The sequence below is a fragment of the Aquarana catesbeiana genome, linkage group LG03 (genome assembly GCF_042186555.1).
Source record: "Aquarana catesbeiana isolate 2022-GZ linkage group LG03, ASM4218655v1, whole genome shotgun sequence".
Taxonomy (NCBI): domain Eukaryota; kingdom Metazoa; phylum Chordata; class Amphibia; order Anura; family Ranidae; genus Aquarana; species Aquarana catesbeiana.
The window spans coordinates 269,622,626-269,646,092 of record NC_133326.1 but is presented as its reverse complement, the minus strand read 5'-3'; the positions used below and the strand labels follow the sequence as shown (position 1 = coordinate 269,646,092).

Below are 23,467 nucleotides of genomic sequence, written 5' to 3'. Positions count from 1 at the left end.
TCCCAATACATTTAAGCGGCGAGTTAATCTGTTCGTTAAGTTTCCATTTCCTAAATTTATTTATGATTTACGCAAAACACAAACACTAATCTAAAGCGATTATACTGTAGCTCATAAAATCACCTACTGATCAATATATTCATTAAGCAGACATTAAAAAAAAAGTTTTTAGAGATCATATAACTAACAGATCATCTGATCAATAGCTATCAACTATAGAGTAGCTGGTAGAAGATCAAAAAGTGTACTACAACTGTGAAAAATGTACATTGTCAATCCTTGTACACTTAGAGGAATCCCAAACCCAGCAACCATCTCAAACCTTTAAATCATGTGACATTAAGGGGTGTAGCTGGGACTTTTGTTCCTATATCCCTGTAAATAACTCATAATGTTCTTCTGGTTGCTGCAGTTAAAATAATAAATGACCATATGAACTATTTATAGCTAATACTACATTTGTATGAGCAAGAATAATCAGAACACCTAGCACGTTCTCATACAAAAACTGCATACAGAACTAAATGACAATTAAAATGACACATTTGCCAGGTTAAAATATTCTGTACAAGAGACCTTCCTCTTTTACTTTAAAACTGTTGTGCAAAATAAATGTAAAGTAGGTGACATAATGTTCAACCATTGAAAGTAAAAAAAAGATATCTACAAAAATATCAGCGGCCATGATAGTAAGTATATTGTACCCAGTGTATTGGGTTTTTTCACTTTTATTTTTACATTTTATTTTACTTTAAGGTCTTTAATAGCAGACTGTGGAAGGGATCCAAACATGAAAAAAACAAAAAAAAAACAAATAGGTATCCTTTAGGGCTTGGTTTACACCAGTTGAAGTCCACCCAGTGCATTTTTATTCTGCATCAAAAAAGCATGGACAGTGTTTAACATGGATTCCAATGACCCTAGTTTACTAAAGTGTAGTGCGTTCCAGTGCAGCCAACAAAAATAGAACGTGTTGCATTTGTTTGCATAGAGCACATCTAGAATGCAGCAAAATACATCAGAACGCATCAAACGCATGACAAAAGCACATAAACTCATAGTTACATATAGTTACATAGTAGGTGAGGTTGAAATAAGACACAAGTCCATCAAGTCCAACCTATGTGTGTGATTATATGTCATGTGTCCCTAATTATAATGAAGAAAAAAAAAAGGAAAAAATGCACCGGAATGCATCAGAATGCATCAAAAATGCCCCGAAACGCATAAAAATGTATCAAAAACACATTTAAACACGCATTTGGAAATGCATCTGGAATGCAGAAAAGGTGGTGTGAACCAGCCCTTATATAACACCAGCTCTCCCATACCTCACCAGTTTGGCAGAACCAGATACACATATTAGAATATGCCCTATAGTTCATGAAAAAATCAATCATAGTTCAGGAAATAGAACTTGAAAATCCCACACTACAATATTATGGTAAGCCTCTATGAGAGTTTTTCATTCTGTGGCTAAACACCTTTATCTTCCTGAGCATAATTTTAACAGGGATAGAAGGACAGACTGTTGAATTGGGAATATAAAAGGCTGTCTTTGATTTTTTTTTTTACTTTGTCATTATATAGAGGCTAAGAGCAAGTATGCAGACATAGAGTTCTTACTTCATTCTGACTTCATTGGCTGCATACTTATTTCAGGTCAGTGACTCAAAGTACTGAAGCCAGAGCAAGCCAGGAAATTATCTTTGTAGAAGGAAATTAACAATGACAACCTCCATATTTCACTCAACTCAGGTTTCCTTTAAGTCAGCAGAATATAAAAATATTTCAAAGCGTAATTAATATTAAAGTTCATGCAACCAAAATATTGTTTAAAATGATATTGTATTTCTCTTTTGTCTTTAACTTTGTATTGTCTATTTTCTTTGTAATATTGGGCACAGTTTTTTATCTGTTGTACAACACTGTATTTATCAAGTTTAATAATTTGGTCCCTACCATCCTCTGTAGTTAGAGCATGCTCTTTGTAGTTAGTCCCACCCTTCCTTTTCATGCTTTAGCCACCATTTACCCCATGTACTGTATTCTGCTGGAGCTAAACACACTGTAGGGTTGATTTACTAAAACTGCAGAGGGCAAAATCTGGTGCAGCTCTGCATGGTAGCCAATCAGCTTCTAACTTCAGCATGTTCATAGTAAATCAACCCCTATGATTTTTTGACCTGATGTCCATCTGTTATGATCTGCACAAGTTTTGATCAAAGCTTTCTACGATCTGCAGGATGTCATTTGAAATGAGTCACTGTCTTCCAAGCTACTGAGACTGTAAGCAAAGCTATCACACCACTGGATCAGTTATAGTTATTACATTTCAGTGCTTAGATTGCGGAAGTAGAACAATATTTCTTATTTTTAGAACGCTTGATAAAAATATAATATATATATATATATAAATAAAACAAAGAAATAATATTGTATAAAACATAAAACAAAATCATATTTGGAATGACTAAACCCACCAAAACAGGTATTTCGCCTTTGGTACAAATTTGAGATACTGTATACTGAGCAAAATTATAAACACAACACGTTTGTGTTTGCCCCTATTTATCATGAGCTAAACTTAAAGATGTACAATTTATATTTTTATGTACAAAAAAAGGCCTATTTCTCTCAATTGTTGTTCACAAATCTGTCTAAACCTGTGTTAGTGAGCACTTCTCCTTTGCCAAGGTAATCCATCCACCTCACAGGTGTGGCATATCCAGATGCTGATTTTACCGCATGATTATTGCCACAATAAAAAAAAGACTGACCACAATAAAAGGCCACTCTTAAACGTTCAGTTTTATCACACAGCACAATGCCACAGATGTCGCAAGTTTTGAGGGAGCGTGTAATTGGCATGCTGACTGCAGGAATGTCCACCAGAGCTGTTGCCCTTGAATTGAATGTTCATTTCTCTACCATAAGCTGTCTCCAAAGGTGTTTCAGAGAATTTGGCACTAGATCCAGCCCAGGACCTCCACATCCAGCATTTTCACCTCCAAGATCATCTGAGACCAGCCACCCGGACAGCTGCTGAAACAATCCATTTGCATAACCAAAGAATTTCTGCACAAACTGTCAGAAACCGTCTCAGGGAAGCTCATCTGCATGCTCGTCATCCTCATCAGGGTCTCGACCTGACTGCAGTCCGTTGTTGTAACCAACTTGGAATCTGGCACTTTGGATAGGTGTTTTCATCACGGATGAATCCCCGTTTTCACTGTACTGGACATATGGCAGACAGCATGTATGGCGTCGTGTGATAGAGCGGTTTGCTGATGTCAACGTTGTGGATTGAGTGGCCCACGGTGGCTGTGGGGTTATAGTATGGGCAGGCGTATGCTATGGACAACAAACACAGGGGCATTTTACTGATGGCTTTTTGAATGCACAGAGATATCGTGACGAGATCCTGAGGCCCATTGTTGTGCCATTCATCCATGACCATCACCTCATGTTGCAGCATGATATTGCATGGCCCCATGTTGCAAGGATCTGTACACAATTCCTGGAAGCTGAAAACATCAAAGTTCTTGCATGGCCAGCATATTCATTGGACATGTCACCCATTGAGCATGTTTGGGAGGCTCTGGATTGGTGTATACGACAGAGTGTTCCAGTTCCTGCCAATATCCAGCAACTTCTTCATTGAAGAGGAATGGACCAACATTCCACAGGCCACAATCAACAACCTGATCAACTCTATGCGAAGGAAATGTGTTGCACTGCGTGAGGGAAATGGTGGTCACTCCAGATACCGACTGGTTTTCAGACCCCTTGGACCCCCCCAATACAGTAAAACTGCACATTTTAGAGTGGCCTTTTGTTGTGGCCAACCCAAGACACACCTGTGCAATAATAATGCTGTCTAATCAGCATCTTGATATGCCACACCTGTGAGGTGGATGGATTATCTCGGCAAAGGAAAAGTGCTCACTAACACAGATTTAGACAGATTTGTGAACAATATTTGAGAGAAATAGGCTTTTTGTTTATATAGAAAAAGTCGTAGATCTTTACGTTCAGCTCATGATAAATAGGGGCAAACACAAAAGTGCTGTGTTTATAATTTTTCTCAGTGTAAATAAATTTTATGTTATATTTCTGAGAGACATTGTGATCTACAAAAAAAAAGGGAGTCTCTCTAATAAGCTGTAATAAGTTAGCCAGTAACTACCAGCTCATCAAATTCTACTTTCAGGTTGCCACCCATTTTAGTTTGCCTGGGATAGTACCCATTTTGAGGGGTCTGTACCCAGTAAATAAATGTACCAGGAAATGTCCCTACCAGCAGTGGCGTAGCTAGGTGGGGGCACTTGGAATGTATCCCAATGTGGTCGATTATGATACGCAAAGTGCAGGAATGTGTGTTCAGGTAAGTAAACACTGAACACCAATGTGTGTTAGGGTGGTTATTATTATTGTCATCAGATTTTAGTTTCGTAGGTTGTTGTACATTATTACACTTTGCTTTGTATATTATTGTATACACTGCTTTGACAGTAGGGTGGGATACGTTACATTCCACTGCAGAGGACAAAAAAGGAAGAAAGTAAAGGTAGGCTAACCTGTACAGACTTGTCCAGTAATATCAGTTCTGCACTGCGTTTCATAAACAACACCAAGGGTACTGACCCATCTATTATCAACAGGTGTATTGCTAAATAAAGCAAATGTTTCCTGAAAGAAACATGGAGGCTGCCATTACAGCCTCTTGCACCAGTTCTGGGGGTTATTATTGCTGCCAATGACACCAATGCTGGTGGTTGCTAATACCACCAATGACACTAGTGCTGTGGCATATTGTACTCCTACACTACAAGTCATACACCATAAAGCAACTCCCACTTTATTGACCATGCCTCCAGGTGTTCAGTGGGCACCCCATATTTCTTTCTGATCATTTCAGGACATCCCCCCAAACTATGCATGCATACTTTGATGTCTCTTATTTAAAATCTTTTATTTTGTCTTTATAAGTTGAATTTCTGTCTCTTGCTTCAAAATATGTGACAAATTGTTTGAGGGAATGTTAAAAATGGAATGTGATTGTGTGGGTGTGGCTAAAAATGGGGATGTGATTTTGTGGGTGTTGTCAAAAGTGGGCATGGTTAGTAGAGTACACTGAAGTTACTTTTAAAAATATATATACAGTACTTTTCAGTTTGCTGCCCCTTTAACAGCACTCAGATAAAAAAAATGTTTACATCAAAATCAAGTTTTACTTTTTTCATATTGCTCCTATATTTAAAAGTTTGTAACCAGCTCTTGATGGACTGTGGAGCACTTCGCTTACTGTTGTGCTGAGGATCAGGGAGCCAGCTGGCATGGACAGAAAGACTGTGCTACGAGCTTTCTCAACACCCCCCCTCCCCCCTAATGTGCACATCTGGCTGTGAGGAGAGCGGGCTCTTTGTGGATTCCCCTGCTCACCTCCTCCTTTCTGATGGCAGCATTGGAGTGGCTGTGTGTTCTCAGCTCACTTCTCCATCCCCCCTCCCTCCTGGTGGCAGTGGCTTGAGACAATTAGTGGTAGGGAAGTGGCACTATGTAGGAAGGCAGCCGCAATGCATCATGAGACATGTAGTTCCCAAGGAGCACTGTACAATGCAAATTACTGGGGCCTTGGGCTACAGGGGACACGCATCCCTGCACACAAAGGAGGAGAAACAAGAACTTTTCCCGGGCAAATGTGGAGAGACTGAGGCAGACCAGGGAAGGGAACGCGACAGTGCCAACTTGCTGCTGTAGTCTGTTCACGGTGTTAGAGCTTGTGTAGAAATCTGGTGCCTTTGCTGTGCTTAGGGGAGCCTGAGGAGTTGCAGAGAGATTGTTTGCTTGGCTGGGACCAGAACTGAGAATCTGAGCCATGTAAGGATCTGATTGTAAGGACTGACAATTGGTCCCCAAGCGTACTGGACCTGATCTGTTGCATATCGGGAGTGGTGTTGTGAACTACTGAGCTTAACCCCTTGTTGCCCACAGTTAATGCCAACTGAGACTGCCTTGTACCTAGCAGTCTGTCAGCCCTCCCTAAAGGGTCAGCTACATGTGCTCCACCTACAGAAGGGCCCCAACAAAAGCAAGCCAAAACTGACAATTAGGTACCAGGTATTTGGCAGTCACCTCCAAGTGTACCCCTTAGTTAGGAACACATACACTCACCCACTAAAGGGCTGTATGTGCAGAATGCACTCAAGGGAATTTTTTGAATAGCCATTGGCAAGAGTTAAAGTGATACTTTTTCTTTGTGCCATTCATGCTTTCAGGGTTGATACAGTTCTTACTAATGCTATGTATACTAGTTTATTGGGGTTCAGCCTTATTGCAGTGTAAGTCAATGACTGTAGGTGAGGCTAATCATCCCATCCGTTAACCCAACATATTTATTGACCTGTTTATCGGGATGTGTATTTATTTTATTTACTATAAAATATTTACTATACCTATTATCAGTTACATGTGGCCTATTTTCTGTGAACTGTTATAAGTGGTAATATGCGCATGCTTAAGTTACACAGGTGTTTAAGTACCTTCAGTCTATAACAAGGTACGTCAGTTGGGACTGAGCAGTTTAAGGTTTCCTGGCAGAAGAAATGACCCATTAAACCAAGCAGCTCCTGTGGGGATAGCTCTACAAGGGTTTTTACTTTTAACAAAAAAATGGAGGTTCCCATTTATCCTAGTGGTTGTCCCACACTATTCTTAATCAGCAATATTTTAGACATTCTGTTTGAAACTTTGGCTACTGTCATCATCCTTTTTTAAAGCACATCTTAACTCTTAACTTACTCTTAATCTTCACTTGTCTAAACTCTTAATCTTACACTATTTTTAAAGTAGGGAAGGTTTACAACCCCTGTCATATTTTTTACTGTATCTGTGATTTTTGGAAAGACTTTCCTCACATCTGTCCTAAGCTGGACAATTCACTAAGTGTTCACCCATGTGAGGCCCATGTTTTGCCTGCATGGGATGCACAGGTGTTCCATGCATCCACATACAGGCAGTCCCGTTAATGTCAGTTGTGAAGCATCGGCTGCATAGACAAACCTGTTCCCAATATGACAACCATGTGGGTACCGGTCCCTAAATGCAGACAGTGTGCATTTGGGGACACATACCTGCACCTCACAAATGCCAAATTGGGAGCCGCAACTGTGCCCATGCAGCTGCTGTGCCCCAATTGAAATGAATGGGACTGCCAGCACGCGCATGCAGGGAACACCTGTGCTTTTCATGCAAGCAAAACATGGCCTCACATGGGTGTATGCTTAAGTACACCTGTTTGAATAAGGTCTAAATCTTGAGCACATTAATAAAGACAGGAGTAAAAAATTACAGAACTTCTAACCCTTGCCCACTTTATCCAAAGCTAAAAAAAAATGTATTTTAACTATGCAAAAATGTTAATTTCCTTTTTTCATTCTGAAGTTTAAATACCAACTATTATTGAGCTTACCTTTCTCCAGACATATATTTTCATTTGCCAGGTTCCCCTTTTGATCCATTTCTAGTCTTTTCCATGAGTTGGGGTGTTTCATTTTAACTACAACCCTCGTCCCTTGTTTTCTAAGGAATAAAGAGGTGTTTGCAACCTCAAGAAGACCTTCTTTTTCATGACATGTCCATACAGGAGCCTTTGCACAGTCTATAAGGATTGCTAGACGAGAATGTGAGGGAGAAGATAAAGAGATGCTCAGGCACTTTGAAGTTTTCAAGTGTAGTAGTTTCCCTTCTTCTGTCCATTTCCATTGCTGACTGCGGTTTGTTGCATTGCATCTTCCGACATTTACAACTTTACCCCCAATAATACATACGCTCTTCTGCTCATCAAATATCTGAAAGCTCGCTGAAAGAGAAAAAATAAATCAATGTAATTGAACAACTCATAAGACACTCTTGAAAGAATTCATACAATTATATGAGTAGTCTGTTATCTCTATATCACCCACTATCAAAATCAAGCAACACCACACATATATTTACAGCCAGGATCTGGCTAGAGGATCAGCTGGTGGGCCCCAATATTCTAGGTTCATAGAGCCTTGTTCAGTGGACCACCACTTACTGTCCCCATTTACTTGAGAAATGTCAGTAGGCCCCTAGCCATTAAAAAATCTCAGTTACTAGTGATGTCCTGCATACATTTTTTTACTGCATGCACCACAAAACCACAAAGAGATATAAGGAACACTTTCCCCACTGGACTACTAGGACATTTTTTGGGGGTACACGACCCTGACAGAGAGGCCATATGGGGTCCAGTTACAGTCAGCAGCCAGCCACTAACAAACAATGCTGGGAAAGGGGGAGTGGGGGGTGGGGGTTATTTAACAGCCAGACACTAACCACCAATTCCCAAAGATTAATAAAATGCAAAGGATCGTTTGATTTTTACTTACTGCCCATCTCTAGGATCAAGAGACATGAAAATGCTCCTACAGTTCTGCTATCACATAGAAGAAAAGCTATGGACAAATATCTAGATAAAATTAACTATAAAAGAAAAGAAAGTGAAATGACAACCAATAAATTCCACATTGTAATTCTTCTCTTGATAAAGTCTTGTAGCTTTGTTAAAATGATACATTTGTGTGGTATTCTGCTGATACTGTGCTGATGTATAACTGTAAGACTGCATTCTGCTGAGCCATTTGTAGATACAATGCAATGGGGGTTATTTACTAAAGGCAACTCCACTTTGCACTACAAGTGCAAACTACAAGTGCAACGTGCACTTGAAATTGCACTGAAAGTGCACTTGGAAGTAAAGTCGCTGTAGATCCGAGGGGGACATGCAAGGAAAATAAAAAACAGCATTTTAGCTTGCACATGATTGGATAATAAAATCAGCAGAGCTTCCCCTCATTTCAGATCTTCCTCTCAGATCTACAGCGACTGCACTTCCAAGTGCACTTTCAGTGCAATTTCAAGTGCACTTTGCACTTGTAGTTTGCCCTTGTAGTGCAAAGTGGATTTGTCTTTCGTAAATAACCCCCAATGTGTTCTAAGATGTAAAAATGAGTGAACACTTATATAGAGGCGCTATCAAAGCAGTTATCCAATGCCTAAACAGACACCATACACTAAATGTATCTTGCAATACATTGTTATGAGTTTTTGGATTTAGGGAAATTAGTGTCGTTGTGACACACTGGAACTAATATTCATGGACACCAGTTCAGTTTTCTTTAGACTTTTTTTTATTAAAGAAGGTGACATTAGTTAACACTTTAGGGGCCATACTGCAGTTAAAAATACCCATTTCCAAAAGATTTATATGATCACTATCTTAGACGACAGTAATATTGTGACTTTTTCTCACTTCTTGGCCATGTTGTTTACTTCTCATTGCTCCAGGAGTACAGATCAGATTCCTTTCTTATCTTTAGGAGAATGACCTTGGCCCCAGCAGGCAGGCATCATTTTTTTCTGATTGGTGACATAAACAACTTTCATTTGGAGACCTTTGTTACCAGCTAAGGCTGGAGACACCAAACTCAAAGAGAGCCAAATATTAAGTATATGAATAGCCCAAACTTTTTTTTTTTTTAATTTTGAAAGTGTAGGGAAAGGTTACAACACCTGCCAGTTTTTTTTTTTGTTTTGCTGTCTATGTTCTATTTAGGAAATTGTTCCAAAGATGCAACAGGAAGTTATTGGAACTCTCCCAAAGGTAGGGGAATGCCCTCTTTGAAAATTCTTCCTGGAACAGGTGTCCCCATTAGAGGATTTCCCCTAACCCATAGTTCTGGGAACAATATCAAAATTTTGGATTTCCCCTCATTTTCTTTCTCAGTGACAATGATCACCAGTGTAAATAGAGGGGTGAATCTCTTCAATGGTATACAGACAACAGTAAAAGCTTGAAAAAGGTTCTTTCTCTTCCCCATTGTACTCTAAACTAAAAAAGGTTTTACAAGGAAACAAAGGAGCGTGCAAACGCCTAGTACATTACCTACAACACCTTATAAATGTATTAAAAAGTCAAGATCATACTCACAATCATAAAGTTGTTACAAGTGTATAAAAACACAACTCCAGCATGGTGGATAACCATATCACTGTAGTTGGAAGCTGACGCATTTTGGGAGACAAGTCCCCTTCCTTAGAGCCTTTAAGTAAAAAAAAGTTTTGCCTGGAGATACACTTTATTAAAGACCACTTACAATGGTAGACTCAATTGCAGTACTAGCTTATTAGGACAGTGATATTACAGGACTTAGGCGGGACCAAATTTACCATTAGGCACAATAGGTATGCATCTATGCCAGGCCGTCTTTAATATTGACTTGACCCTGGGCAAACATTTTCTTGGGCCACCTCTTCCACGCCATTTCCCTCTCCACAAGCTTTGAGACATACAATAAATAGCAGCTAGACTCAAAATCAGTTTACTGATTCAGATTAGGCAGTGATTGTGATTGGTTGCCAGAGGTTACAGTGTAACATCATCGCTTACTGACTGGCTGCTAGAGGTTACAGCACACATTATGGCTCACTGTTATTTTCTAGAGGTTACAGCACATGACTTCTGCTTGTTTATTGGTTGCTAGAGATTACTTTACATCAATACTGCTCACTGATTGATTGCTAGAGGTTACTGAACATCTATACCACTCACTAATTAGTTGTTAGAGGTTACTGGGTTACTGCACATTATTACTGCTCACTGATTGGTTGCAAGAGGTTAGAGCACAGCATTACTGCTCACTAATTGGTTGTTAAAGGTTACAGCACATCATCTACTCACTGCCTGCCTGCGTATTCACATGCACCAAAATTCAGGGTGCTGTGGCACCATGTTATTTTGAAGAAGGGTTCCACCTCCAATTTGCTTACTTTTGCAGAACAGGCTGATGTTAGGCTTAATGATGACAGTTCTAGGCAGGACTTTCAAGCATGCCTCTTTACCAGTGGGCAGCATTCAGCAGAAGTAATGGTGGATGTGACCTCAGGGGGACATGATATACATATGAACGCCTCCTCTATTTACATATCAATGCTGAAGTCCACGGCTTTTTACATATTAATGCTGCCACTACTTACATATCAATGCAGGCTATTTACATGTAAACACAGGGTCTGCAGGTGAGTAATCTGTACATGGCAATAGGGCAGAGCTGGGCAGCAACAGCAGAAGTTTACACTGAGATATCGGGACACAGCACAGGACTAAAATTCAAGGGATAAGGGAATTTAAACTGTGATAGTTGGAAAGTATGAGGCAGCTGCTTTGGGCCCCACCACAATGATGGGGCCCAGGGCAGCTGCCCCTTTTGCCCTGCCTTAAAAACAGTCCTGGTCTATGGGTAGCTGAGGCTAAAAGGTAATTTTTCCCTGTATGGTTATTTACCACATATTTTTTTCTATTATCGGTATAAAAAGCCACCTTGTATAAGGTTATTTACACAGTGTCATAATATCCTAATCCATAAGAGCATCATAAAAATAAGCTGTTTGTGTAAAAGTAGCAACTTTAGCAGAGTGGAATTAAAATGGAAACGAAAAACTTGTATACCAACAGGTTCCTTTAATTAAATACTAAATCCATGTGTGACTAAGACTCCAACCTTTTTTTTCAGTTAAAGAAAAGCAGGAACTGTACTGGGTTATACATACAGTAGTACACTTGGATGAAATGCAGGTTTTCCAAAAATGGCAGCCTGCAGGTGAACAGGTAAGGTTCAAGTTTATATTTGATATGATCTCAACAAGATTATCTTGTTTTGGATATGTGTGGGGGGAACTCAACTGCAAATATTAGTTCTATAATATGACTAGATAATTATCTAATGCATACTGTGGTGTCCTATTTTAAATTATTGAAACAACGGCAACAAGAGCAAGCCATTCTCAATTTTTAGGCTACATCTACATGTCAGTGTTGCCAACCCCCGAAGTGAAATTTACTGGCAGGATGTCAACATTTACAAACGGCACCACTTTTTTAATGGCAAAAAACATGAAAATTACTGGCAGATCCGCATTTTTTACTGGCACTGCAAAAAAGTACCTAAAATTACTATTTTCAGTGCTAAACAGTGCAAGGATACATATTTGAACTATAAACATATAGCTAGTGCTATTAGCAATGTGTTTAAGTTAAACAAAAGTCAAAAAACATATTTCTCCATAGACATGAAGGTCAGGTTACTATAACCCAGCTAGCACTAGGTTCCCTCCTTATATCAGAGTCTGCAGGGATCCCCCTTACAGTGAAAGGGAACTCTTATGTAAAGGGGAACGCTGCAGATCATGATCTAAGGGGGAACTCTGATGTAAGGGGAAGCTCTGGTGACCAGAGATCACCTTATATCAGAGTCCTTTACATCAGAGTTCCCAATTACATCAGGGTCTGCAGATTGAGTTCCCCTTTGCACTGTAAGGGGCAATCCTGCAGACTTTGATGTAAAGGGGAAAGCCAGGAACTCTGATGTGGGGGGCACTCTGGTGACCAGAGACCACCTTCCGTGAATACACTAAGGTAAGGAGAGTTACTAATTTAGGGGGAAACCTTTATATCAGTGCCCCTTACATTATTGTATTCACTCCCCCTTACATCAGCAACCCCCCTAGACTGGCCTGGCGGTGCTGTCACTGACCTCCTCTCAGGTCATTATTTGAACAATTTCCTTCTGTTCCTGTTCAGACTATAATGTAAAATGTTGTATTTCACATCAGTTTCTGTCCGTGTGACATTGATCACCAGGACAAATAAAGGAGGGGAAACTCTCCAGTGGGGGGCACAAACAGCAATAAAAACCTGATGGAGATTGTATTCCTCCCCTACTCTAAAACTATAAAAAGGTTTGTCCCTAGAAACGTGTAGGCAGGTGCAGTTTAATTTCTCTACTGCAGGTTGAGCTCAACCCAAGCAGCTGCATTCCATCCCTTGAGATAGACGCTGTTGGAGCCTCTAAGACCTGTTTCTACATTGTTAGCTGCAACATACTGTGAATGCGCCCGGTCGGGTTGACTTCATGCTAGGTAGCTGTACTGGTTTGAACTACAATTACAACATTCTGTTACTGCATCTGGACTCTGAGTGTTTACTGCTGCTGCACCACACTGCACCTCCCCACATTTTGTGGCAGTCAGTAGGGCATGTCCTTTCTTGTAGCAGGTGCGGAAGGAGGGGAAGGAACCATGGTGGCACCATTAGGATTGGCCCTGGATCTGGTGCCAAAGTTTAATGGCTCCAATATCCCTTTGGCTGAGTGGAGGAGTGACTAGAAAGTGTGCCTATAACAGGTTCCTGCCCGGCTGATCATGGAGCTGGCCTCTAACCCATTGGAGGATAGTACCGAGCAGTGATGGTGCCAGTAGAGGATGGAGCCACCCTGCAATAAATTGTGGCATGCCTGAAGGGCCTTTTCAGGGAAAATGTGGTGGACCCAGAGTTGAGGCAGAGATTCTTTGTCTGGAGATAGCAGGATGAGAGCCTCACTAACTTTTTGGTGACACTCCAGAATCTCTGTAACCGCCTGGAGAAGAGGGGTGTATGTGGCTGTGCCGATATCACCTACTGAGGGTCCAGTTTGTGGTAGGAATTAAGGTTTGCCCAGTCAGGAGAGCCCTGAAGTCAGGAGAGCCCTCTGCATCAGGAAGATGCAGAGGTAACTGTGGCAATGACGAAAAGATTTGATCCACTGAACCTGAAAGAGGAGGCCTTGGCTCCATCACCCTGTCAGCCATACACACAGCATTGAGGGAACTCACCCTATACCTGGCCTCTCTGAAACAAGATTAGTCCTCAGTCAAATGGGATTCAGACCCTCCCTCTAAGGATGAGAATCCATTGTGGAGGGACCCAGAGGAGGACCAGAAGTGCTGGCGTTGTTGCCAAGAACTGTGACTGGCCTGAATTCAAAAACCCACACAGGCTGCAGTTAAACCAGCGGCTCACGGGGCAAAGGGACGACCCCTAGGATAGTCAGTACAAGATCCCAGTAAACCAGAGTCCATGGTCGCACCTGGTCCAGTGGTGAGAGTCATCATTAATAGACAAAAGGTCCCATGCCTAATTGACACATGTTCCGAGGTCACTCTCATGGAGTTTGACTTCTACGGTCAGTGGTTTGGGACGCATACCAGCTGGACCCCTCCTGGCTATCCCTCAAGGCAGCCATTAACTTACTTGGGTAGAAGGTGTCACCTGGGTGAAGATCCAGAACAATGACCAGGTGGTGGATCAAGTTGGGGTAGTGGTGACTCATGACCCAGTAAATTCAGCAGTACCTATTGTTCTGGGCATGAACGTAATAAAGGACTTGGATTTGCCCTGCTTACTGGCCAAATTTTAACATTCCAGCCAGTGTGTGTGCAGGGCTGTGGACTGTGAGCTGTGTGGCTCAATGTGATATGGGCTAATGAAGCCCAAGAAAGAGCAATAGAAACAACCTAAACAGGTGGGGATTGTCCACGCACCTCTCAAACAAAGATTACTCCTGGCACCCCCAGGGCATTGTCTGGTCGTTCACACTTTATCCAAGGTCCACAAAAGGAAGGTCCTGGTGCAGCTTTTCAACCTGGGAATAACCCTGATTTCACTCCCCAATCATGCCACCCTAGCAGATCTGTAGGTATTGCCCCATCACTGTATTTCGGAGGCTCTGCCTTGGGTAGAAGTCCTATGTGCCCCTCTACAAAATAAACGCCAGTTGGTGCCAATCTAAGTGCAGCATAAAAACTTTAATAAAATTGAATAAAATCAAAAGCCAAATGCAAACATACATAAATAAGAGAAATCGTGCTTATCTGTACTGGTAAAGGGAACCAGAGGCCAGTCCACCCGAGAGATGTAAGTAAGCAGCTTCCAGCAGTAAAGGGAAAGCCAGGCCTCTGGTTCCCTTTTACCAGTACAGATAAGCACAGTTTTTCCTATGTATGCGAGTTTGCATCTGGCTTTAAATTTTATTATTTTTTTTTTAAGATTTCTGCTGCACTTAGATCAGCGCCCCCTTGTGTTTGTTTTGTTGCTTTTTAGAGACCTGTTCTGGTCTCTGGAGGAGCAGCCTTTCTGAGTGCATGCTCTGTTAAAGATGAATTGCTGTAGATGTACCATGAACTTGTTGGCCTCCTTATCTTTTTTTACTCCCATTATTGGTCTCCCCCACCCCCCTTCCCTGTTTTTTTATATGTACATTTGCCCTCAGGGAGTAAATTTTTGCCAACTGGGCCTGTATTGTGCCATATACGTATTTGTCTTTGTGTGCCTCTCTACAAGCAGCCATGGCCTCGTTGATGAGTTACAATACAATTTACTGCTAGAACAGCTGGACATCCCCTTCCACGACTATCTTCCACCACAACAATGGTTACTGCACAAACTGCTTGAAAAGCACCTAATGGTCTTTACCACTATTACAGAAGACTACGGTTACACAGAGGCCATCGACCACCCAATCCACATTGGAGATGCTGCACCCATCTGGGAGCGGTACTGTCACATTCCTCCAGCTCTGTGCCAGGAGGTCAAGGATTTGCTAGACATGTTAAAAAAGCTTGGGCTGTTCTCCTGGTCCTGTTGTGAAACAAGGATGGAAGTCTGCAATTCTGTGTGGATTACTGCAAACTAAATGCATGTACCCACCAGGATTCCTACCCATTGCCCCGGGTAAAGGGGTTATGGCACTGGGCCAAGCCAAATACTTCTCGACACCTGACTTGGCAAGCGGCTACTGACAGCTCCCAGTGCAAGATTAGGATCACAAAAAGACTGCCTTCATTACACCCCTGGGACTGTTTGAATCTAACCGCATGCCCTTTGGGCTAAGTAATGCCCCCAGTATTTTTCAGTGCTTAATGCCTGGGAGACTTCATCTCTTAGACTGTGCTAATCTACTTGGACGATATCATCATTTTCTCCAAGACCTTTAAAGACTATGTTAAGCATTTGGACCGGGTGTTAGTGAATAATACCAAAAATGAAAGCGAAATTGAACCCAAGTGAGAGCGTACTCCCTATCAGGTTGAACAACAACCCTTTCCTCCAACTCCAGTATATGACATAGTCTCAGAGAGACTCAATCCCATCAAGAGATGTGTCCACTGCAATCTGCTGAGACCCTGTGTGCTTAGTGATGACTACTCCACCAGACCAACCAGAGACAGAGAGGTACTCGACCCTGTGGATGTCCCACCAGTGCAGGAAGTTCCCGTTGAATGGCACTTGCCTCCTCTCTTGCTTGAGCCTCCAGCCCCTATAGACTAAAAAGCAGGGAGCACCATTACAGCAACTAAAGACAGCCCAGCAACCCCATGCAAGCTCAACAGACTGTCCAAATGTACCTGATGAATTAGACGTGGACCCGGTGAAGGGGTTATGGAAGATCCAGTCGACCTCCATCCACCTGCGGTCTCAGAGTCACAACCAGAAGATGATTACTTGCAACGTGACTCCACAGAGGACACAGTTGTTCACTGCCCTTTGCGATCTAACCACAGTCAGCTCCCTGCAAAGTACTCTGATTATGCTGTGTGAATTTCTTCCTGTTGTGCTGTAACTATGTTCATTGTAGTTGTAGACACTGTTGGAGCATCTGAGAACTGCTGCTACACTGATCGCTGCAATATACTGTGAGTGCACCTGGTCGGGTGGAGTTCCCGCCAGGTTGTTGTAGTGGTTTGAACTACAATTACAATACAGTTCTCTTCCTGTATTTGGACTCTGGGTGCTTACTGTCGACACACCATGTTGCACCTCCCGAAATACACTTAAGTATTTATTTTTATTATTACATTTATAAGTATGGGAGGAAACTAATGCCCCGTACACACAAGCGGAATTTCCATCGGAAAAATCTTGGATGGTTTTTCCAATGGAATTCTGCTCAAGCTTGCCTTGCATACACACGATCACACAAAAGTTCTCTGAACTTTCGACCGTCAAGAACGCGGTGACGTACAACACTACGACGAGCCGAGAAAATGAAGTTCAATGCTTCCGAGCATGCGTCAAATTGTTTCCAACCATGCGTGTTTTTTTGCGCATCAAACAGAATTTGCACAGACAAACAGAATTTCTGTCAAGAACTTTTTCCGTCAGAAAAATAGAGAACCAGCTCTCAATCTTTTGCTGGCGGAAATTCAGACAGAAAAAGTTGGATGGAGCATACACACGGTCGGAATATCTGACCAAAAGCTCCCATCACACTTTTTTTGACGGAAATTGCACTCGTGTGTAAGGGGCATTAGGCAAGAAACTGATCGTCAGCACTGTGTGTTTCTAATACCATTCACTTCACGACTATTACAAGTACTCATAGCCTATTACAGGGAATACATTTAAAGCATGTTTAAATACAAAGACAAAATGGAATTTATTGCAGTTTACCACTCCTTAGATGCATTAGTTCTCCTTTTTTCAGGCTTTTTTCACTTTATTTTTAGCTTGTATTGATGTAAAGAACACACTTCCTGCAATAGTTGTCTATGCCCACTTCCCACCTATATCTATGGAGGGAGACAGGCAGCCACCACATCTAAGGACTAGTTAGCTGCAATATATTATGCAATATACAGTATGTTTTTGAGATCTAGTATCTTTTCAAGGAATCCTGGACTGGCAGAGGCCTGTAGGTGATTGTTGCTGACCTAATCCTGAAACTGCTAGGTGCTTGACTGACTTTGACACCTAGAATAAGTATGCAGATTAGGAATGTCAAAGCAAATTCAGAACTGCAATACACATTTATTCCTAGTCAATAACTCCAAAAATATTGCAGCCATATGATTATTAAGACAACTATGCAACTGCCATTTTCAGAAGATGTCAGCAACTATGAGTATTACGGTAATTATTATAACACTATATCAGTTGTTGCACAGTTAGCCTACTCAGAATTTTTTTTATTTTTATTTGTATTCAGCATTTAAACTGTAAAATGTGCAAATCGGTTGCAAAGGATGCCTCAAGTTCACTATTACTTGCTGAGCAATGCAGGTAGTATTTAACAACAGGCATAGCAAAGATGCATCTAGAAATCACTTTACTGAAGCCAGGCTAAGATTTATTTATTTAAGGTACTTTTATAGTGCTGTCAATTTATGCAGTACTTTACATATACATTGTACATTCACATCGGTCCCTACTCTCAAGGAGCTTACAATCTAAAGTCCCTAACTCACATTTATATACTAGGGCCAATTTAGACAGAAACCAATTAACCATGCCTTTGGAGTATGGGAGAAAGCTGGAGTACCCAGAGGAAACCCATGCAGGCACAGGGAGAACATGCAAACTCCAGGCAGGTAGTGTCGTGGTTGGGATTTGAACCAGTAACCCTTTTTATCTCTAGGTAAGAGTGCTACCCACTACACCACTGTGCCACCCCAGATGGGGGCTATTGGTTACTGTAAGCACAACACTTGGCATTCTGGGCTTCTCCCTTTCTTTTATTGAATAGGTCTTATAAAGAACAAACACCTGTGTGGATGAGTCAGGTATGTGAGAATGTGTTAATTTTGAAGAAATTTTTCTTAAACTTATCTTCTTATGGTTTACAGCCCCTAGAAATGACCATAAACATCTAGCTGCAATTACCAGTTGATCAATTAAAAAATATATACGGTAGTTGTTTCATTACTGCCCATCCAGTTCAGAGGTTTACACAGGCCTGTCAGGTTGCACAGCCAGGTTGGTGACTTGACTTTTTTTTTTAAGTAAGTAAAACAACTTGGTCACCTCTCCATCTCCCCAAATTGTGACTGGACATTGGACAGTAGCAGCACACCACTCTGCTCAGTCTAGTTGTTCTAAACCCTTCCATTTCCAAATGAAATCTGATGGTACAGGGAATTACACAAGCCCAATAGCATGTGAAAGTACACATTCCTTTTTCTTCATTTAAAGAGAACTGCATTAATTAATGGGTTTATATCTGCCTGGAATTCAGCTTTAAGTATTTAACAAAATGCCGAAAATGTCCTCGGGTGTATACACACAAAAAAGTACCAAACTCTGTTTACATTGGTGTTTTTTCATAAAAAGTCTGTAGGAACTTGGTACATTTCTAAGTCCAATAAATAAGTAAAAAATGAAGCTCACAAATGAGAATTATTCCTGTTGTAAGTTTACTTTGCAGACCAGTCAAAGCTAGGGTTCCAGAGAGCTATGGCGGGTGGATACTTGGTTTCCTTAACACCAGCAGTGTTTTCTTTTTTTTCTTGCAATCCAAAAATGGAGCTTGTAAGCTATTTCTAGGATCTGTTAACACGTGAACTGGTATAACACATACCCTATATTAAAAAATATAACAAATTTCTATCAGCGCAAATACCTTAATCACTAAACACTTGTCAGTATCCAGCCCTTACTGAAGAAGTCACGGTGGTGTAGCAGCCCATTTGACGTAACGCGTATAGGGGTAAGGAGTCGCAGTGGCAGCATCATCCCACAAGCATCTTGTTGTTTCTATGCATCCTGAGCCCATACTGCTTAAGTGCTGCGTTTGTGAGTAATGTTTTAATGCTTTAATGAGGAAATAAACCGTTTTGATATACAGAGAGCACTAGATTTTGCCTTTTCTATTCCCATGTGCACCGGACCGCAATGAGGGAATCTGTACTGGCTGGTCTCCATCTAATCAGCCGGAGGCACCACGGAAGGAATAGGAGTTCTATGACCAGCTGATCCGTTTGTATCCCAGAGAGGGAACCTGCTTTTTCTGACCTTCTGGTGAAACAGGGGTAAGAACGTGAGGTGAGCGGCTAGGATATTGAGGTGGAGGAGAGCACTTGCATTTTCAATGTTTATGCATTGGTGGTGTGTTGTGCGTTTTTGTGCAGAAGACTCTGAGGATTATATTTGTGCATTCGGATTCTTATTTTTATTCCATTAATTTTTTGAGTGTGTGGACTTTATCTTTATTGTTTATTGTTCACTATTCCCATTTAGGTAACGTGTATTTCATTATTGTGTATTTTTCACTATTCCCAGGGAATATGAATATATGATTGTGCACTCAGTATCTTGCTATATTGCAAGTTAAGCACATATGCTTATTTAAGGATTTATTGGGAGTTATTTAGGAAACGCAACACGGTTTCTTTATGTACATACCCTATATTACCAAAAGTATTGGGACGCCTGCCTTTACACACACGTGAACTTTAATGGCATCCCAGTCTTAGTTCGTGAGGTTGAGTTGCTTCCCCACCCTTTGCAGCTATAACAGCTTCAACTCTTCTGGGAAAGCTGTCCACAAGGTTAAGGAGTGTGTTTATGAGAAAGTTTGACCATTCTTCTAGAAGCTCATTTGTAAGGTCAGGTACCAATGAGGATGAGAAGGCCTTGCTCGCAGTCTTCGCTCTAATTCAGCCCAAAGTTGTTCTATCAGGTTCAGGTCAGGACACTGTGCAGGCCGGTCAAGTTCTTCCACCTCAGACTCACTCATCTATGTCTTTATGGACCTTGCTTTGTGCACTGGTGTGCAGTCATGTTGGAATAGGAAGGGGCCATCCCCAAACTGTTCCCACGAGTTTGAGAGCATGAAATTGTCCAAAATGTCTTGGTATGCAGACGCCTTAAGAGTTCCCTTCACTGTAACTAAGGGGCCAAGCCCGACCCCTGAAAAACAACCCTGCACTATAATCCCACCTCCATCAAATGATTTGGACCAGTGCACAAAGCAAGGTCCATAAAGACATGGATGAGTGAGTTTAGGGTGGAGGAACTTGACTGGCCTGCACAAAGTCCTGACGTCAACCCAATAGAACACCTTTGGGATAAATTAGAATGGAGACTGAGAGCCAGGCCTTCTCGTTCACATCAGTGCCTGACCTCACAAATGCGCTTCTGGAAGACTGGTCAAACATTCCCATAGACACACTCCTAAGCCTTGTGGACAGTCTTCCCAGAAGAGTTGAACCTGTTATAGCGGCAAAGGGTGGGGCCAACTTAATATTGAACCCTAAGGACTAAGACTGGGATGCCATTAAAGTTCATGTGCAGGTAAAGGCAGGCGTCCCAATACTTTTGGTAATATAGTGTATGTGTTATGGATGTATAAGAACTGCAATACTGGAAACAGATCACATAGCACTATTTATAACAGCAAGAACATTGGGGATAGTCAGAAACATTATGGCAGCCCGCACACTGAGCACGTTTTACTTTTGGCCCTGTGAGAAGCCTGGTCCAGGAGCATCTTCATACGTCGGGGAGGCATCATGCTTCTTATCCTCTTTGTGTACTTTGGGGCTTTTATATTGGATTATTTTCAGTATACCAATACTCTGTTTTTTTGTTGAGCACCACTTGTAAGTTGAAAGGAAGTCAGCTATTGTTAATTGTGTGGTTCATGAACTCTACAGTGAGCATGTCCTATGGTGAACCATTTACTAATCTCTATTTGATATGTATTTACTCTGTATTGAATGCAACTCAGCACAAGCATAAACCAGCTGCTAAACCCTTCTTATATATATACACACACAGATTAAAGAGATGCTGTCCCAAACTTTTAAAAAGAATTGCTACTAAAAGTACAGAACAATTGGGACTTTAACTGCTTATTTGCAGCTTGTTCCTTTCTATAAACATGTTTTAATTAATTTGCAATGTGCCTCTGAACTAGCTAGAAAATGTTACTATTTTCGACAAAATCAAATTCTTTAGCTCGGCCCCTTCCCTCCTTGCACGTCATAGCCCTGTCTAATCATTCTCTGTGATGGCCCAGCTCCTCTTCTCCTACTTTGACCTCCCTTCAGAAATGTCGTCTGCCAGGAGAGGAGTGAATGGAAATAATATAGAGTGTGAATTTGGTGACAGCTCTGAGTCTGCTGGGGCAGCAGACATCACATACAAAATGGTGGTACCCAACAGTAGTACCAGGGCTTTTGGTTGTCTACACAAGGTAGGCTTTTACAGGTAAAGCCTAATGTACATTAAATACACATATAATCATGGAGATAATTGATTACCAGGGATGTGCACATGGCCTTGTGATTAATGTAGGGCGATGAAGCGTGTTTTATACAATAGCAATTTCATGCTTCAAGTAATTTTCCTACATTATCCTTAGCAACCTGACTACACATCATTCCATGCAGCTCAGATGGTGGAGATTGGCAGGGGCCCTATTCCTTTGTGAAAATAATCATATCTAATAGACCCCATGCAGCTTTCCCTATTCCAGTTGTGGCCTCATTCAATAGACAATGGGAGGAGTAAAGTACAAAAGCCGACCACAACACCCAATCAGCATGCATTTGCTGAAGTCAAAATCAATCAGCATGGATTCTGATTGGTTATGTGCTTGTACGGTTTTAATGAATTACACTTAATGTTTCCTCACACTATGCTTCCTGTATATGATCAGTATATGTTACACAGGCAAGACAAAATCCTAAATTGCTGATACAGGCCACAAAAAATACTGGTATTAATAATCAGTATCTGTAGCTATATTCAGATTTATCCATATCCCAGTACTTCACATCATAATTCATGCAGAGGTACAAACTGCAAACATAAAAATAAACTTAACAGCGTCTGATTAACATGTTGTAATATGGACTTTTGGCACTATTAATAACCATTTAAGATGTCCTGCCAGTTAATCATAAATCATATTTCAATTTGTGGAAAAAAGTTTCCTCTTTATTGATATGAATGTTTCTAAGTCTGCTATATAGGAATAATGATGATAAGAGGTGGTTTCTTTTCGGACTTCGGAAATACAAGGTATTAAGTAAACCATAACAACCCTTTAATAGGTTACTGAAAGTTTACTAATCAAAGCTGATTTATGATCTACTTTTAAAGGTAGTTGCGCAACATCACTGCTATTAACAGTCTTAATAAATAAATTGACTCAGGTGCATGCAATAAATATTGAAAAATGTATGTACAAGACGCCACATGCTACAAGATTTAAACACAACTTGCCTCCATTATAAAGTAAGTTGTAATCCAAGCTAGTATGCATCTGCTGAACTTCACATTCAACACATTTTGTTAACGCATCTGTCATTCTAAAAACCAAATCACATTATTAGAAGAAAAAAAAAAAGGCTGTGGATTGAAGTGACACCTATAAAGGGATGCTTCCTATGTACAGGTCATCAGTTGGTCTAATATGCCTAACATGTCAAATAGTAATATAAAATCGCTAAGGAGTAATGCATTCTATAAAAGATATTCAAAGCATTTATGCATTTTTTTTTAAAGTCCTAAACCTTGGTCCCCAAGCATTATTTAATTACCTTTATAACATTTTTTGAGGCCTACTGAACAATCGGATGGCCCAAAATAATCTATATTCTTGTGCATCAAGCACTGTGATAGCATATTGTATTGCTGCATTGTTTCATTCCTTGCTTTCCTTCACAATGAAGCAGATCTCATAGGATGTCATTGTAGAGCTGAATCATTTACTCCTTCCCTTTTATACCTGTACATATCTGGTTTAGTAATCCCCTGGCTCTCCCCAAACATTACAGTTGT

General features: G+C 41.0%; 1 protein-coding gene across 1 annotated transcript in view; it reads right to left on the bottom strand.

Moving 5' to 3' along the window:
• PTPRB (protein tyrosine phosphatase receptor type B) overlaps positions 1-23,467 on the bottom strand; it is a 202,146-nt gene that overhangs the window by 178,323 nt on the left and 356 nt on the right. Inside the window, exon 2 of the mRNA XM_073620045.1 lies at positions 7,475-7,864. Within this exon, the coding sequence (XP_073476146.1) occupies positions 7,475-7,864 (390 nt within the window). The remainder of the gene's footprint in view (positions 1-7,474; positions 7,865-23,467) is intronic.